Source organism: Penaeus japonicus, unplaced genomic scaffold (genome assembly GCF_977035675.1).
Source record: "Penaeus japonicus unplaced genomic scaffold, GWHDUDI00000001_assembly GWHDUDI00000016, whole genome shotgun sequence".
Taxonomy (NCBI): Eukaryota; Metazoa; Arthropoda; class Malacostraca; order Decapoda; family Penaeidae; genus Penaeus; species Penaeus japonicus.
This window is the reverse complement of record NW_028234418.1, coordinates 26,394,040-26,411,539: the sequence shown is the minus strand read 5'-3', so window position 1 is coordinate 26,411,539 and position 17,500 is coordinate 26,394,040. Positions and strand designations below refer to the sequence as shown.

At 39.9% G+C, this 17,500-nt stretch overlaps 1 protein-coding gene across 5 annotated transcripts in view; it reads left to right on the top strand.

Moving 5' to 3' along the window:
* Positions 1-17,500, top strand: part of LOC122247595 (protein tramtrack, alpha isoform) — a 127,569-nt gene that overhangs the window by 25,267 nt on the left and 84,802 nt on the right. Inside the window, exons 1-3 of one of the 5 annotated variants that reach the window (XM_043006991.2) lie at positions 11,466-11,557; positions 15,721-15,916; positions 17,456-17,500. The exon at positions 17,456-17,500 is cut by the window's right edge and continues 504 nt beyond it. In XM_043006991.2, the coding sequence (XP_042862925.1) occupies positions 15,740-15,916; positions 17,456-17,500 (222 nt within the window). In that variant the 5' untranslated portion in view covers positions 11,466-11,557; positions 15,721-15,739. Of the gene's footprint in view, positions 1-11,465; positions 11,558-11,600; positions 12,617-15,720; positions 15,917-17,455 lie in introns of those variants that run through there. The other 4 variants (XM_043006989.2, XM_043006992.2, XM_043006988.2 and 1 more) reach the window with 4 other exon arrangements.

Here is a 17,500-nt window from a genome sequence, read left to right as displayed (position 1 = left end):
TGATAGCATAACAGTAACAGTAATGCTGATGATGATAGTATTTGTAATGCTAATGTTCATGATAAAAATGATGATAAGATTAATGGTAATGGTTCCGTTTGTTTGTTTGTTTGTTTTTTTTTTGAGAGAGAGAGAGAGAGAGAGAGAGAGAGAGAAGGAAAGAAAAAGAGAAGGAGATTGCATATAATCGTGCGATTTTCTGCGTGTTTGTCTCCCGGGCGCATCCCCGTTGCGAAGCCCCTCGCTGCGGCCGCCCACAGCAGACCCGGGCACGCATATCGATGTGCGAGGGCGCCATAGATCCAGCACGGGCGGACATGTGAGATATTTGATCGATAGGTGTGTCGAATAAGCTACTAAGCCGACAGCTCGGAGGGGTTGGTGTTCCCCTCGCGCTCCCCCCATCCAACTAGTAGTTATGATGGTTTGTACGAACACCTCCCCCCTCCCCTCGTACCCCCTGAGGCCGCGCTGCCCGCCATTATATTGATCTCCCACACTCCGGCGCGGCGTGCAGGACCTGCGCCTTGCACCTTCCCCGCTGCGGCCGGCCAGTACGGGAGGGGGAGAGGGGAGGGGGAGGGGAGGGCACAAGGATTGGAACAAAAACACGGCGCGTCCTTCACACCCCCCTAGACTCGGCCCTTTACCACTAAACGCTAGGCCAGCACGCACACTGTCGTCCAACACCACGTCAACTACAAGTCCCCCATCTACAAATCGACCACGCTCCATCCGCTCGACCGCAGATAGTCCACACTCCAAATACAAATTTTAACGTTCTAAATATCAGGGTGGGGATCAGACCTCTAAAAGATAAATCATCGATTAGCAAAATACGTAGGGCATTCGAGGCAACCCCACCCCCCACCCCGAGGTATCCTCCCACACTAGCCAACCAGGGCAAATAACTACGAAGACAACGGTCACAAGCACCACAACGAACCGACCGTGCCGCACACGCGCCCCAACTGACATCACTCAAATCAAAAACCCCTTGCACCCCTATCCTCTTCCTTGTCCCTGTAGCCCCATATCCTGCCTGGCTTGTCCTCACAGGTCAAAGCGCTCCTTGCTAATGCCAGGCCGATTCAAGTCTCGATTGTGTTGCGACTTGATTATTATCCTTATGGAGATTGTTTTGTCCTTTTCTGTTTTCTTGGAATATCTTTTAGACGTTTTCTTTAAAGTTTGATTTTTGTGTATATATATCTTTTGATTCTTCGCTTCGTTTTGTGTCGGCTTTTTTCCCACCTTAGTCCTTTTAAAGAAGACTCCATTCTCGTTTGAATAGACATTTTGTTTCGTGAATACAAGTTCAATGCAAATATTCCGTGTTTGGGACTTTCAAGAAAGACTGATGTTATTGTGTTGTCTTCCAGGTGAGTTCGAGAGAAAGAGAGAGAAAGAGAGAGGAGCTCCTCCTCACTGCGTCGCCGTGATCGCTCCGCCGGAGGACGAGGCTCCGTTGAGGTAACGACGAATAGTTTCCCTCCGTCATCTGATGAAAACTCTACGGGGAGGCGCCTCCGCATTTGGTGACACGAGTTCTAAGCCCTTTGCTATGCACACATACGTACATATATATATATATTAAAATATATATATATATATATATATATATATATATATATATATATATAGATAATATATATTTATATATATATATCCATATACATGCATGAAAAATGTATGTATATACATACACACAACACACACACACATAGATAGATTATATGTATATAATATATATATATATATATATATATATATATATATATATATGTATATATATATATACATATACACACACACACACACACACACACACACACACACACACACATATATATATATATATATATATATATATATATATATATATATATATATATATATTTTTTATATATTTATATACACATACATATATATATATATATATATATACACATATATATAAATATATATATATATATATAATGTATGTAATATATATATATATATATATATATATATATATATATTATATAATATATATATATGTATATACATATATATATATATATATATATATATATATATACATATATATGTATACACCATATATATATATATATATATAATATATATATATATATATATATATATATATGTGTATGTGTGTGTATTAGTGTGTGTATACATATATATATATATATATATATATATATATATATATATATATATATATATATATATATATATATGTATTATATATATATATATTATATATAGAATATATATATATATATATATATATACTATATATATATATATAATATATATATATATATATGTATATATATATATATGTATGTATATATATATATATATATGTATATATATATACATATATATATATGTGTGTGTGTGTGTGTGTGTGTGTGTATGTATATATGCATACATATATGCGTATTTCTGAGGAGTTTCGTTTTGTTTTCACTTTGATATAGGAGGACGAAAAGTGCAGTTATACGAAGAAAAACGAACAGCTACTAAAATTAAGGGGAAACCACGACAAAACACATTCGTTCTCGTCCAAAGGCAAACAATTCGGAATAGGTATTAGAATATCAAAAGTTATGGAACAAGATTAATATACATTATTTAGTGACTGCTATTTACTACTTTACAAAAAAAAGTAAGAAAAAAAAGATAGACAACATGGAAATTATCTTCAAGAAACATTTTCAAACAATAACTGCACGGTCAACATAGCAAACTATCATCTGAACTAGTGGGTAAAAACTCACAAGTTCAACGATGCGGTCAATGAAATCACTCACACAATAAAATTATATAGATTATATACAATGTTTTAACAGTCACACAAAACGCTCTGCTGTGTTACTCAAATGGCAGAAAAACACAAAATAAGTTTATTGAAAAATCAGACGGAAGGAGGAGAGTTGACAGGATGTCGAAACTGTCGCCTTAATTTCTAATAAACCTGTATTGTATATAGTGCCCGTGTGAACCCTGTATTATGTAAATCAAAAGAAATTTGTAGTAAGGAATGTTGAGGAATAAAAACTGCATCATGGTTACAATTCACAAACACATTAACGTGTAAGAAAAAAAAAAGTGAAGCACGGTCAGGTTATGGAAAGAAACGGGAACACCAAAAACGGGTATCCATTCTTGATAATCATTTCCTGTTGTCGTTTGCATGGCCGCTGTAACTAACAGTTCATATTCTTGCCTTGCTTCGCCCTTTTTATCCTCATTTCTCCTCGTCTGTTCCCTTCCTCTTAAGGGCCTCTCTGACACACGAAAGTTTCAGGGGAATCGGAGCTTTGTTTTCTAGCCATCTTTAATTGAAAGGAAAAGTTTTTTTCAAAAAATAACTTTAGAAAAATCTACTTCTTAGATTGTTAAAGGTGCCAGGGACCCTTAAGATCTCATTTGTGTCATGGGCTTCAAAACGTGTTTGAGTTTGCTTCTAGAGTTCCCCAGGGTGTTGAAATTTTGAAGTTTTCAGAGTTTGCAGTCTCGAAGTTATTAAACGCTTGAAGGTTTCGGTATATGGACCGGGATAGAATAAAAAAAAAGTGGTTGTGCGTAAAATTACGTAGAAAAACGTGCTGTTTTCAGTATGGGTATTTACATGGCTTTTGGGAATTAAACATTGTTTTGTTGTTGCAAAAGAAAAAAAAAAAGAAAAAAAAAACATTAAATATTTAGAGACTAGGGAAATAAAAGCTCCACCAGCCCCTGAAGTTGTGATCTGAAGTCCCTGAAGAGCATGAAGTCTCCCATTCTCCCATAGAAGGGAACCTCCTGGCGTCTCCAACCTCTCGAGAGATCCATAGGCGCTGGTGCTCCTACAGTCCCGAGACGCAGCGAGTCCCAAAGCCTCCGAAGTCACTAAGCTACTAGTCGAAGCACACACGACATTTCCTTCAGACCCAGGGGGAATGAGGGGGAAAAAAGAAAACTAAGTCCTTTCACTACTAGAATTTATCCTTGCCTTCCATTAGCGGCCTCGGGGCAAGATTGGGCCATGCTGAAGGCCCTCCACATGGTTCAAAATCCCTCGCGGTCTAGCCGGTTTGTCGCTCTTCGCCGCATGTTTATCTGTGTGAAACTTTAAACAAGAGCTTTTGCGGATCAATCGTCAAGCTTTCTCTCTTTCTCATTCTCTTTTATTTCTCTTTCTCTCTTCTTAATCTCTCATCTTCTTGATTATTCTCTTTTAAACGCTATTTCTATTCCTTTCTCCTCCCACTTGACGTTTATGTTTGTTTTTCCTTGTAGGATTATGTCTCCATCCCCATTATTATTTTTGTTGTTGTTTTGTTATCATGTTATCATTGTTTTGCTGTCGTTTTTTTTTTTTATTGTTAGTGTTCTATTATTGTTGATTTTATTATTTTTTTTTACCTTTATTATTATCATCACTATCATCTTAATTATTGTAGGTTTTGTTGTTGTTATTGTTATTTTCATTGTTATCATCTTTGATATTGATGTTCCTCTTCCTCTACCTCTTCTTCTGTTTCTTATGATCCGTGTTGCTATTGTTATCATTACCATCATCATCTTCATCTTTATTTCTATCATTGATAATCATCATCCTTATTATCATTATTATTACCATTATTGTTTAAATCATTATCATTGTTATCCTCATTATCATTATCTTCATTATTATTACCATTAATCTCTCTCTCTTTCTCTCTATCTATCTATCTATCTATCTCTCTCTCTCTCTCTCTCTCTATCTATCTCTCTCTTTCTCTCTCTCTCTTTCTCTCTCTCTCTCTCTCATCCTCTCTCTCTCTCTCTCTCTCTCTCTCTCTCTCTCTCTCTCTCTCTCTCTCTCTCTCTCTCTCTCTCTCTCTCTCTCTCTCTCTCTCTCTCTCTCTCTCTCTCTCTCTCTCTCTCTCGCTCTCTCTCTTTCTTTTCCATTAATTCCGACCGTTTGTGTGTTGTTGCATCAATTGCTATTAGATTTTTTTCTGCACTAGATTATTTCTCTCATATTAATTCTGTTGGTGTTAGTTTTGTTCATATTTGTTCACCGTTTTAATTGGTGTCTTGATCTTTCACGTTTAAACACGTTCTATTTTTAATTACTCCTTGTAATTCGCATTCTTCTCTGTCTTCTTCTTCTTTTTGCTATTCTTCTGCTTTGTTTCCTTCTCATTATTTTCTCTTACTTTTCCTTTTCTTATTCCTTGTTTTGTTTTTGTTTTATATTTTTTCTGTGTCTTTTTCTTCTTTTTGTTTACTTTATGTTTCTTATCCTATTCGTCCCTGCACTTTCTGTCTTTCCATTCATTTTCTTCCGTTTTTTTTTTGTTTGTTTGTTTTTTGTTTTTTCTTATCATCCTTCTTTCCCTCCTCCTCCTCTCCTTCTTTCTCCCTTCCCTTCTGTTTTTCTTTCTCTCTTCTTTTCTTTGCTTCAGACCTTCTCCTCTTCCCCTTTTCTCCCCTCCTATTTTCCCTCTCTTCTTCTTTCCGGTATCCCCCTCCCCATTCCCTTCCCTTCCCCCTCCCCCCTTCCCATACTTCCTTCCTTTCTCCCTCCCACTTTCCCTCCCTTCACCCCTTCCCTCCTTCCCCCTTTCTACCCCCCCCCCCATCTCCTAACCTTCATCCCCCCCCCTCTCCCCGAACGCCCTTCCAATCTCCACCCCACTCTCCTTCCCTTCGCCCCCTCCCCCCTCCCCCTACCACCACCATCCCGGTCTCCTATCCTTGCTTAGACTTCCATGCTGTGCGCGTGTATTGATCCTATATACCAAGTGTGTTACCGAAGCATGTAGGGGGAAAGGGGGGGGGGAGTGAAGACGGAGAAGTGGTGGGGGGCGGGGGGGAGGAAGAAGAAGGGGAGAGGGAGAAAAGGAGGGAAGGAGACAGGGGGAGAAGTGGTGGAGGAGGAGGAAGGAGGAAGGGAGCAAAGGGGGAAAAGGGGAGGGGGAGAGGTGGTAGGGGGAGGGGGGAAAGGAGCAAAGGGGAAAAGGGAGGATAGGATATAGAGGGAGGGAGGAAAGCGAGAGTCTAAAATGAAGGCGTGAAGGAATAGGAAAAAAATAGCCCGAAATTAATTAATAAAATAAAGATTATAATAATGATAATAACGCTAAGAAAAAACAAAAGATTAAACCACTACAAAGACTTTGTGAAGATGATAAATTGATTTTAAGGTAACACGAGGGTAGGGTTTTAAAGAGAGAGGGAGACTAAGCTATAAATTTAGAGTTTCATAAAAGTCCGAGCATGACAATAATCCAAAGATAAATAAAATATTGAAATAATACCGCAGTAAAGCATAACAGTTATATCTGCACGGGAAGACGCTAAATACACGGCATTCGGACAAAGAAAGGGCATTGTCAATTTACAGCCGAAATCATTTACCTAAATGTACGGGATTAAAATAGTTATACCATGTCAGAAGAGCATCCATTAAAAAAAACGGGAAGCTAAAGAAAATGGACCAACAGTAAACAACATGAATTTCGATTTCCTTAAGCCACGACGCGGGTGGCTTCTCGTCATGTTGAAGACCCTTTCATGTTGGCTTGAAATTATGCATGAGCGTCGGAGCATTTGCTTTCAGTGGCGAGATCAGGTTGCGATATATTGCAAGTTCCATTTGCATCCTAGAGTGAAAAGATGAAAATTTGGTTTTAAAACTGCGTTAACGCTAAGGCTCGTCCCGCCGACCGAAACAAATCTCTGAACAGCCATTGTTTCTTTAGAGGTAATTGACATCAACTCCAATTGCCTTTCGATCTGCGTTATTCAAACGTGTATCCAACTGATCATTGTAATTTAGGGGGGGAGGGGGAACTTGACACCCCCTCTCGACGCAGCCTCTCTCTCTATTCGACGCATCACGCCCGTTATTCTCCTTGCCTCGCGTGAGAATGGGCTGTGATAGCCGCACCGTCTCTTGCTTTGTTGCTGTCACACTTTCCTATTTATGTTTTGCTCGTCCGGTCGCGGGTAATGGATATTCCTGGATACCTGCATCTCTTTGCTCTTTTATATGATAATTCACCTCATTCCGCATGAGTTCGCATCCATGTGTGTGTTTGTTTGATTGTTTGTTTAAATGTTTGTGTGAATGCGTGTTGTGTTTGTATGTGCGTGTTTGTGTGGGTGTGGGTGTGTGTTGGGGGGGGGGGGAGGTCCTACTGTAGAGACGCAACGTGTTGCTTGATTGCAGAGACAATAGTGCAGCAAGGAATATTTATCCGATTGATCTATTGATCTTGCCGATCAATACCAGCGAGCGTCGTGGAACAAACATATAACAGTCCTGGATTTCTGATATCGACGGAGGGCGGCAGCGTCCTTCTCGTAAACAAATCTTGCGTCCAGGGGCATAAAAGGGACGCTAGCAAGTGAAGTAAAACATCCAGAGTACAGAGGGACCGCCCGCATCAAAGGGATATGTAACTGCTCGACGGCAACGACTTGCGTATTGTCATCACATCTTGCATTCTGTGTCTGACGTATTTGCCGGAAACGACCATTTTTCAAAGTGTCAGGAAGTCACAGCCATTAGGCAGAACTTTTATAATAGTCCTATTAAGGTAGATGTTTTCCTGCGGATATCGTATAGGGATAGCGAGATGACAGGTGACTGAGTAATCAGTGAGGAAAGATATGAAGAACGCATAGGAAACACTAATCACGGAAAGACGGTTTACTAAAGATTAGAGATCGTTTGTTTTGTCTCTAAGCATCGCTTTTATCAACATAACAAATTATCTTCTTTGCCACTTCTCCCTTTTCCTCCCTCCTCCCTTTCGCTGCAAATTTCTCCTCACAGGTCGTGTTGATCGATCATATTTTTGCATCCGGAAGATTCGCACACATTATGCAAGCTCTCAACATTTCTCGCCATTATCCTCAGAGAAGGTCATGTCAGGGATCCATAAAAGACAAAGGTAATGGTTGATGTTGATGAAGGAGAGTAAGGATAAATACCTATATCAGACAATGCCAACATACATAAAACTTATGCACGAACGAATGCATCTGTTAGTCTTTGAAACTTGGCTTAATCCCAAGAAAATATCTTTTATATTTACTATCTCTATGATTTCAGCATTACATACATAATCCCTCGCCTTGTTAGTTCTCTTTCCTTCACCTGTGCTGTTCCGGATTTATACGTCGATCTATAACATTTTCCTCGACGAGACTTGAATTCTTATCCGAAAAAACGACGGCGGAGCTCGAGTGAGGCAGAAGAAAACATGAAGACGTGAGTTTCATGCAGAGCGCAGGAGAAGCGGGGTCCGGACTGTGCTCTTCCACACTATGAAATCATTTCGATAGATGCTTAAGCGAAGATCAGCCGGAAAACAGAACATAGGCCTTGCATCGTTGCTAGCACTAAGCGAGGAGTGACAGACTGTTAATTGGACTAGCTTTGGAAACTTAACCCTAGGCGTAAGAATCCCCCCTCCTCGACTACGCCTCCTGCAAGCTTATCCACGTCAAAGACTCGTCCGGCGGAACACTAAGACAGTAAGGCTTAAACATGATTATGTTCCCGAGGAAGGAAAACCGAAAAGTCACCCTGAAAAAATGTTTGAAGGGGGAGCAGAAGCATATGACCTTGAAAGGCTTCTTCGGGGAGTGGACCCCCGCGCGATGCGCTTCCGTCCTCTTCGAGATGGGGGGGGGGGGGGGGGACAGTACATCGATTTGGGTTTCATTCCCTTAGAACTAATTAAACGATGCTGATATATTATTCGCTTATTTTTATTTCACGATAAAAAAAAGTAAAAACTAATAATAACTTTTCTCTCCAGTTCTAGTCTTTCATTGGAAATGGGTAAGTAACTGAAACAATATATATTGCATGTGTGTGCTGCAGTATGCAAAATAGCTTCTGATTTTTTATTCAGACAATTCAATTGTTCTAATTACTGATAAACAAATTTATTATGCGGGAACATTAATATAGATTTTGTTTCATTTGATGTCGAGTCCGTTTCTGGTCAACACGCAAGTATATTTTGGAATAAAAGTGATGATAATGACAATACGCACAATGATCCTAATTAGGATAAAAATGATGACAATAACATGATAATCATAACAATATTGTTCACGAAAACAATGATGATAACAAGTCTCGCTACAATGTCGATGACGGTAAGATCAATAAGACCGAAAAGTCTCAAGTGCCAGAGGAAAGAGGTGCTCAGGCTGGAGAGAGAAAGAATGATTCAATCTGAACTCGCGCCATCGCCGGATTACCTAAAGACATTCATCTGATTGCATTACCAGAGTGCGATGCAAAGCAAGAAAGAAATGAGACTGTTGAATGCAATGAGATGATGTTGCAATGTTTCTTAGTCTTAGGAAGGGATTAAGTCATCAAAGGAACTGGCTTTTCACGAGGTGGGAGTCATGTGGCTGGCTATTTTTTCTCTCAAGAGCAAGACGTCATTTTACATTCTTTGCAATGGTGTTCAGTTGTTATGCAATAGTGAAATGTGTCATTCTGAACAGCGATTAGCTTGCAAGTAAGCAGGTTGACAATGGTTGGGGTCTCATTCTGCTCAGAAACTAGAATCCTAACTCATTATCCAAGTCTTTTATGAAGGTAATAGTAATAATGTTCATAATAATATCAAAGCATATGAATTGAGGTACTGACACTCATGAACACGCTTCTGATGTCAAGATATCAGAAGCGTGTTCATGAGACGTTATCGTGTTTGTTTATTTTTGTTTACAAAACATTTTTTGGCATATAAAAATAGTAGAATTGAGTATCTGCTGGGCTAATTCGCGGTAAGATAAAGGCAGGCAAAGGATGAAGGCGCTGGGAGACTGATGCATATACACGTGGGGGAACAATAGGAAATTACCTGTATCTCACGAAGAGAGGGATAATGCGTGTATATGTGAATATTTATGTATATATATATATATATATATATATATATATATATATATATATATATATATATATATATATATATATACATTTGTGTGCATTATGTATATATATATATATATATATATATATATATATATATATATATATATATAATATTATATATATATATATATATATATATATATATACATATTATATATATGTGTTTAATTGTATATATATATATATATATATATATATATATATATATATATATATATATATATATATATATTGTGTGTCTGTGTGTGTTGTGTGTATGTGTGTGTGTGTGTGTTGTGTGTGTGTGTGTTTGTTGTGTTATATATATTATATATATATTATATATATAATATATATATATATATATATATATATATATATATATATATATGTATGTATATATATACATACATATATAAACACAAAAGCAGTCAAGTGTTGGGGAGATGAACCGTGTAACTGAATAAAGAAAATTTGTAATGTATAAGCATGCCTTTAAGCTTGGAGGTAGACGTATGTCTTTCTTCGCACATCTTCACCCTTAAAGCACAAGGCATGTTCCGTTTTGTTGAATGTTTTCTACATCACATTTATAGATTGTTGTACTGTTATCCAGTGTCATAATACGTCGATCACTGTCATGCTTTTGTAGGTTTAGTATTCTCAACATTACTTCTAGGTGTTATTAATATTCAATGTATCAATGACAGTAGAATGATAATGTTAAACTGAATAATGATAGGTGATGAATCAAATGGTATGACAAAAGAGAGAAGAAACATAAAATGTAGTGTGGATTATTGTTGCAATTTAGGGAGGAAAGGGCAAGGGAGAGAGATATAAAAGGATTTTAATCGGAATTGCAAAAGTATGGAGAAAGAAATTACGAAAGAAATTTGAAGGCAACGGAGAAATGAAGGCTTCATTACGAGGAAGGGAAGAATGAGAAGAGCGATGAATGAAAAGAATGGATCAAGACAAGAAGGCTAAAGTTCCGGAATTATGAGACTCTGCGATATGTTAACGTCGTCTAACATTATATTAGGCGTAAGACCGGAGTAGTAATGTGCTAGATTTTTTTTATGAAATGAGAGATCAGAATGATGTATGTGGGTTTGTTGTGATCACGGAAGTTTCATTATAAATGTAAAATACTTCGAAATATGTAGAGAATAGGTAGAGATGAAATTGGAAAGAAAGTGTCTGGAGTATTCTGGTAGATGCTCGGGAGGAAAGGCGTATATTGGATGCGCCATAAAGACGGATAAATTCGAAGACATTACCCGAGGAGTATGACGAAAGCAATGAATGGGAAATGAGAAGATTGAAGGGATGTTTATGTTGCAATGTATTAGGTGTCCTACTAAGATATGAGGTGGAGCAGAGCGAGCAGGGAGGGAGTACAGGGGGTACTGTGGAAAACGAACGCTGGAGGATGGAATAGAGGGAGTATGGTGGAGTATGGAGGAGTATGGAGGGTGTACTGGGGTAGGGTCCGTTTTCTGTGAGGTGCTGGTGCTGCTACTACCCCCGAGCTGCGGCCCACAGGGAGGGGAGGGAAGGGGCCGCGTGCACACACCCTCCTCGGCACCACACGCCCGCGCCGCCCACGCCACAGTAAGTACACTTAAACACTGTCTAGGATTCGTGTCGAGTGTCTAGGTGTGTGCTGGAGCAGTCTAGAACAACGGGGAGGTGAAGGAACAACGGAGAGAGCAAGCGGCTATGGGTGTATGGGAGTAACTAACACCTCCACCTCCACCGCCGCCGTCAACCACCATAGCCTGAGCCTACCCAGCATCGAGCGAGGGAAGGGGGAGTGCCAGTGAGAGAAAGAGCAACTCAGCCGCCGTCGAAGCAAGCGTCCCAGCCCGAGGCACCAGTGCCACACGAAGCAACTATTGATTACCTTTGCTATTGATCTTTTCCCGAGGTAAATTGTGAGAGAGGTTGGTGGGGCGGCTGTAGACTGTGGGCTGGCTCTCCGAGGCTGGCGCTGGCACTGCCTCCACCTCCTCCTCCTACCGCCACGCACTCTCACTCAGTGCCAGCTAGATATTGATCCATTGATTTTCCTGCTCTGGCACCGTCTATTTTATTTTCACATCATGCAGTTCTCAGTCCGCGCCGACCCACCGCCAAGATCACCACGAACACGGCGCGTACATACTTAAACTTGGCGTGACTTTACCGTAGACTTTTGTCACAAATTGATCGTGGTCCGGCGGGTTAACGGCATGTGTCGAGAGCGATCACCAGTCGTGCAGTGCCGCGCGCCGACCAAGCTGCTTGTAGAATAGTCAATATGTTACGAAACCTAATTTTAATAACGGCTCAGTATTATTGTTAAACTCTGTAAATAAAATCAAACCAGGGATAAAGTGTGTATACAAGTTGTACAAAGCTGCAAAAAGTACCTTTCATCGTAATTTTAATGCGCTAAATATGTGATATTAGTGAGCGAACTTCCGAGAAGTGAAATGTGAGTGTGTATGTTAAGAAATGTGTCGAAAATATTTGTGTAAGTGTGGTGCAATATATGAGTGCGTATTCAGAAGCTATTGAGTGCGTGATTATTAAAGTCAATGAGTGCGTACTAGTGTGACTTCAAGATGCAACCGTCCCTCCTTCCTTAAATTGGCTCTCACCTATGTTTCCGTTTTTGATTCCCCACATGTAAGTATGGAGGACATGGAAGCCTCTGCATGTTTTTCCTACGCCTGTCACTACGCCTGTTTCCACGCCTCTCATTGAACGTGGCTCGCCATATGCTTTTGTTGATTAAACTTGCAATACTTTTATTCTTCCATCTACTGATATTTGGCGTGCTAAATTTAGCTGGTGACAAAAATAAGATAAAAAACTTGTTATTTAGTGTTGCGCTTTGTTGTGTCGGATTTTGTGGCTGCGATATAAATGATGGTGATAATAAGTTTTATGGGTGTCTGGATACGCTTTGATTTACCGATGAACTTGTAGTTCACTCCTGGAATTTATATGCATTGTATACAACGTGTGTGATTGTTCCGGTACTGAAAGCTTTCTCACACCGCAACATCCGAAATGTATTTGCAGTTATAAGCGTTAGCGTTAGCGGAAATTAAGTGTGCTAGTCACTGATGAGATAGAATATTAATCTGAACGCTCAAACGGTCTAGAATAAGCCATGTGACATCAGTGAGGTCTTGTCAGTCAACACAAATATCAGGCGAAGAGCGCGGTAGGAGTGGACGTCGACTGATCAAGCGATACAATAAGCAAACAGAGCGGTCGTTGTTTGTCCTTTGCCCGTGCCGTGATCAGACCTTATTAGCTTGAAGAACTTACCTGCGTGTTTTGCGGTAATTAGCGGAGCTCGCAAATTTCTCGGGGAGGAACACATGATGTGGGAAACAGGAAATAAAGTAGCCTCTCATTTGCTCTCAAGAAAACTGGGTTCCACCGTACATTTTCCGAAAGGAAAGCTTGTTTACTTTTCTATTTTTATTTGTCCTTGACAATACACATATTTCCTGTCACGGGAAACAATTAAAATAGCCATATTCTTAATAACTCATAATCTCGGCTATAATGAAAATCCCTACCGCAACAAAAAATACAAAAAAAAAAAAAAATAGATACAAAGTTCAGACAACTATGGTACATATTTCATTAATTATTAATAATCCTATTCATACAATTCAATTCGTAAACACACGATAAATTATGAATTTCAGATTATTTTTACTATGTTTATTACGAGTCTGTTATTGCGGTTATCACTACTATTTACCGAAAGCGTTCGAGTGTTAAGTGAGAGACGACACAAGACAAGGCTACGAAAAAAGGCTCATCTTGAACTAGTCGGAATCGCCTTCCTTAACTAATCCCTATTTATCGTTCTTTTTCATCGCCAAATCCTGTCAAAAGCGTGTGTATTTTGCAATTAGCTTTAGAGGGAAAAAAAAGAAGGAAGGAAAACATAAATTAAATTAAAAAAGAGAGGAATGATGACGAAAACACACCTGTAACTCTGTCTGCCCCACGCAAGTTTGCTCATTGTTCTCACCTTTGATATTTGTGAATGGTCGGCCTCCCCCCTTGCCCCCCCCCCCCCGACCTTCCCCTGCACCGCCCCCACCCCCTCCTCTCCCGATGCGCCGACGTACACTCCTTCTCCCGTTCCTCCCTCCCCCGTCTCTCCTCCTCTCTCCTTTTTCTTCCTCTTTTTCTGCATCTTTCTCCTTTCTTGTATCGTCTGATCCGTCTCTTTCTCAGAACATCACAAAAGATAACAACTTATCTTTCCTATTCAAACGCTGGTTCTCTCTCTCTCTCTCTCTCTCTCTCCCTCCCTCCCTCCCTCCCTCCCTCCCTCCCTCTCTCTCTCTCTCTCTCTCTCTCTCTCTTTCTCTCTTTCTCTCCGAACCTCACCTTTACTTCCATCCCAGTCTGAGATTCCTACCCCCCATTTTTCCTCCTCCTCTGAGCGTCCCCATACAATGCCCTCGGCGCCCGTCCTTCTCCCATCCATCACATACATAGGCTCGACATCTCTTCGATCTTCGTCCCAGAACCCTTATCTCAGAACCCTCGGAGTTCTTAAACATTATCCTGGTCGAGGCCCCTGCAGGACGAGATTCCTTCCTATCCTTTTCCTCATTTCCTCGTCTATTTCTTTATCCAGTCATTCGACCTCTCCTTCTTTCATTCAATCGTCACCCCCGCCCCCCTTTCATTCATAGATTTCCTTCAGCATCCAGGAAAACCCACACCCACCCTACCTTTGAATGACTTTTCTTTTTGGCCGAAATCCATCCATTAATCCAAATACCTATTTTATCTATCTGTCAGCCATGTAAACACCTTTCTATCCTTTTCGGCCGACTATTGGTCCAATCTCCCATCTATCCAGCCACCCTCCAGCTCCCTAACCATCCGTCCATCCTTTCATTCACCAAACCGCCAGCCTATCCTTCAGTCCACCCAAATATAAGTTTATCGTACCGTCCCCCTCGCGTTCAAGCATTTACTTCCGTCTAGCCACTGAATCAGCCGGGAACGGACCATGCATTTGTCTCCTCGCCCCCGCCCCTCACCCCCCGTCCCCTACCCCGCCCCAGCGCCCACTCTCCCTTGTTTACCACGAGAGCTTAAACGTTTGCTATGATGTTTGCCTTCGTTTGCATTGTGAATGATTCTGGCCTCGCACGCACGGACGTGTTGAGTCCGTGCGACATGTTTTCTATTAGCTCTTTATTATGACTATGCTTATCCATTTCTCTCTCTCTCTCTCTCTCTCTCTCTCTCTCTCTCTCTCTCTCTCTCTCTCTCTCTCTCTCTCTCTCTCTCTCTCTCTCTCTCTCTCTCTCTCTCTCTTTATCTCTCTTTCTCCCTCTCTCTCTCTCTTTCTCTCTCTCCCTTCCTCTCTCTCTCTCTTTATCTCTCTCATAAAGTTATAATTTTATGATGCTGTGATTTTTTCATGACTTCTCGTATTGCTCTTTTATATGCTTACGCTGAAATAGTGCATCCAGTACCATGAAAATATTGTGTCCAAAAGGGTATCGCAATTCCTTATAATAGTGATTTTTTTCGTATTCATAAGGGATCCTAAGATGTTACGTGACCAAATTGTGCATTGGCGCGCTAAGTATCCCTTTGATTTCAGTGTACACAAGCATGACTCGATCAAAACCATTCGCTACGTTGACATGAGTACAGCATGCCAAGTGTGAATGGGGACGCGGGTCATTCTAATCTCCAGAAGATATGTAACCCTTGATGCTTTCCTCCCACAGGGTGTCGTCGGGCGTCAGGATGGCCATGTCCCCTCAACAGTTCTGTCTCAGGTGGAACAACCACCAATCCAACATCATATCGGTGTTCGAGCAACTCCTACAGAGCGAGTCCTTTGTGGATGTTACGCTAGCCGTCGAGGGCATGACGTTGAAGGCCCATAAGGTGGTGCTCTCCGCCTGCAGCCCGTACTTCCAGGTGAGTGAAGGCTTCGCTCGGGCGGCCTACTCCTGCTAAGTGCATGGGAAGGGTGTGTGTGTGTGTGTGTGTGTGTGTGTGTGTGTGTGTGTGTGTGTGTGTGTGTGTGTGTGTGTGTGTGTGTGTGTGTGTGTGTGTGTGTGTGTGTGTGTGTGTGTGTGTGTTGTCTGTTGGGGTATGGAAGTGAAGAGGGAGGGAGGGAGGGAGAGAAAGGGAGGGGGGGGGGTTATGTTGAGGGAGAGAATTGAGGGTAGGAGATAGGAAAAGAGGGAGGGATGGAGGGTGGGAGAGATAGATAGATAGAGAGGGGGGTGGGAGAGAGCGGAAGAAAGGTAGGAAAGGAGGGAAAGAAAGAGAGAGAGATAGAATGAGCGAGAGAGAAGAGCAGTGAAACAGAGGGAGATAGACAAACAGAACTACAAACAGGGAAAAAGAGAAACAAAAGTATATACATGATAATCATAAAATGATATTAGTAATAATGATGATAATGATGTTGATTATGATGAAGAGGATAAGGATGATGATAATGATAAGAAGTATAATAATAAGAATAGTTACACTAACACGGTATCAATATCATAATAATGATAGTAGTACTAAGGATAATGAAAATCATAGTTACACTAATAATGATCATAATAAAATGAAATATTGTATTAAGGATGATAATGATAACGATGATGACGATGGTGATTCTGTACTGATGATGCTAGTATTAGTAATAGCAGAAAAAATATAATAAAGATAATGAGGATAAAGATAGTAAAATTATAATTGTAATGATGATAATAATGAGGATATTAATGATAATGATAATGGTAAGGATGATGATAATGATAATGATGATAATAATGATAACGATTATAGTAATAGTAATAATCAAAACAATAAAGATAATAATAACAATGATGGTAAAACTAATATAAAAATGAGGATAACAGATTAATAATGAAAGCAATTCTAACAATATAAATTGTGAAAATAACCAATATGATAAAGATCTAGCATGATCAACCTTATCATTTAATCTTTATTGTTTTATCACACATTATCATCAGTATAAATTCTATTTCTTATGATATTGCAATTGCTATCTTTTATTAAGGACGCTATTATGATAGTTGTACAATGATGATATTTCCATCCTTACTGTTATTTTCGTTATCATTACTGCATTCGCATTATATCCTTGGTGTTACTGTTGCTATTATGTGAATTATTCATATTAACGCTGTTGCTATCATGGTCATTGTCATTGATCCTTCTTATCAAAATTGATAGTTATGCTACCTTTATTACATGCACTTCTGCGATTTCTATTGTTTTGTACATTTGTTTGTCTTTTTGTTGATGTTTTTGTGGTAATGATGATAATAATTGTTATTACTATTATCATTATTTTTATCATGATTCTTGTCATCTTTAATGTAACCATTTTGTCTTAGATTACATTGTCCTTTTTCCTCATAATGTCACCATAAACATTATCCCCCCCCACCCCCCGCCTCTCTCCACTCACCTCCTGTTCCCCCGCAGGCTGTGCTGGCGTCCCATCCGGACAAGCACCCGATCGTGATCCTG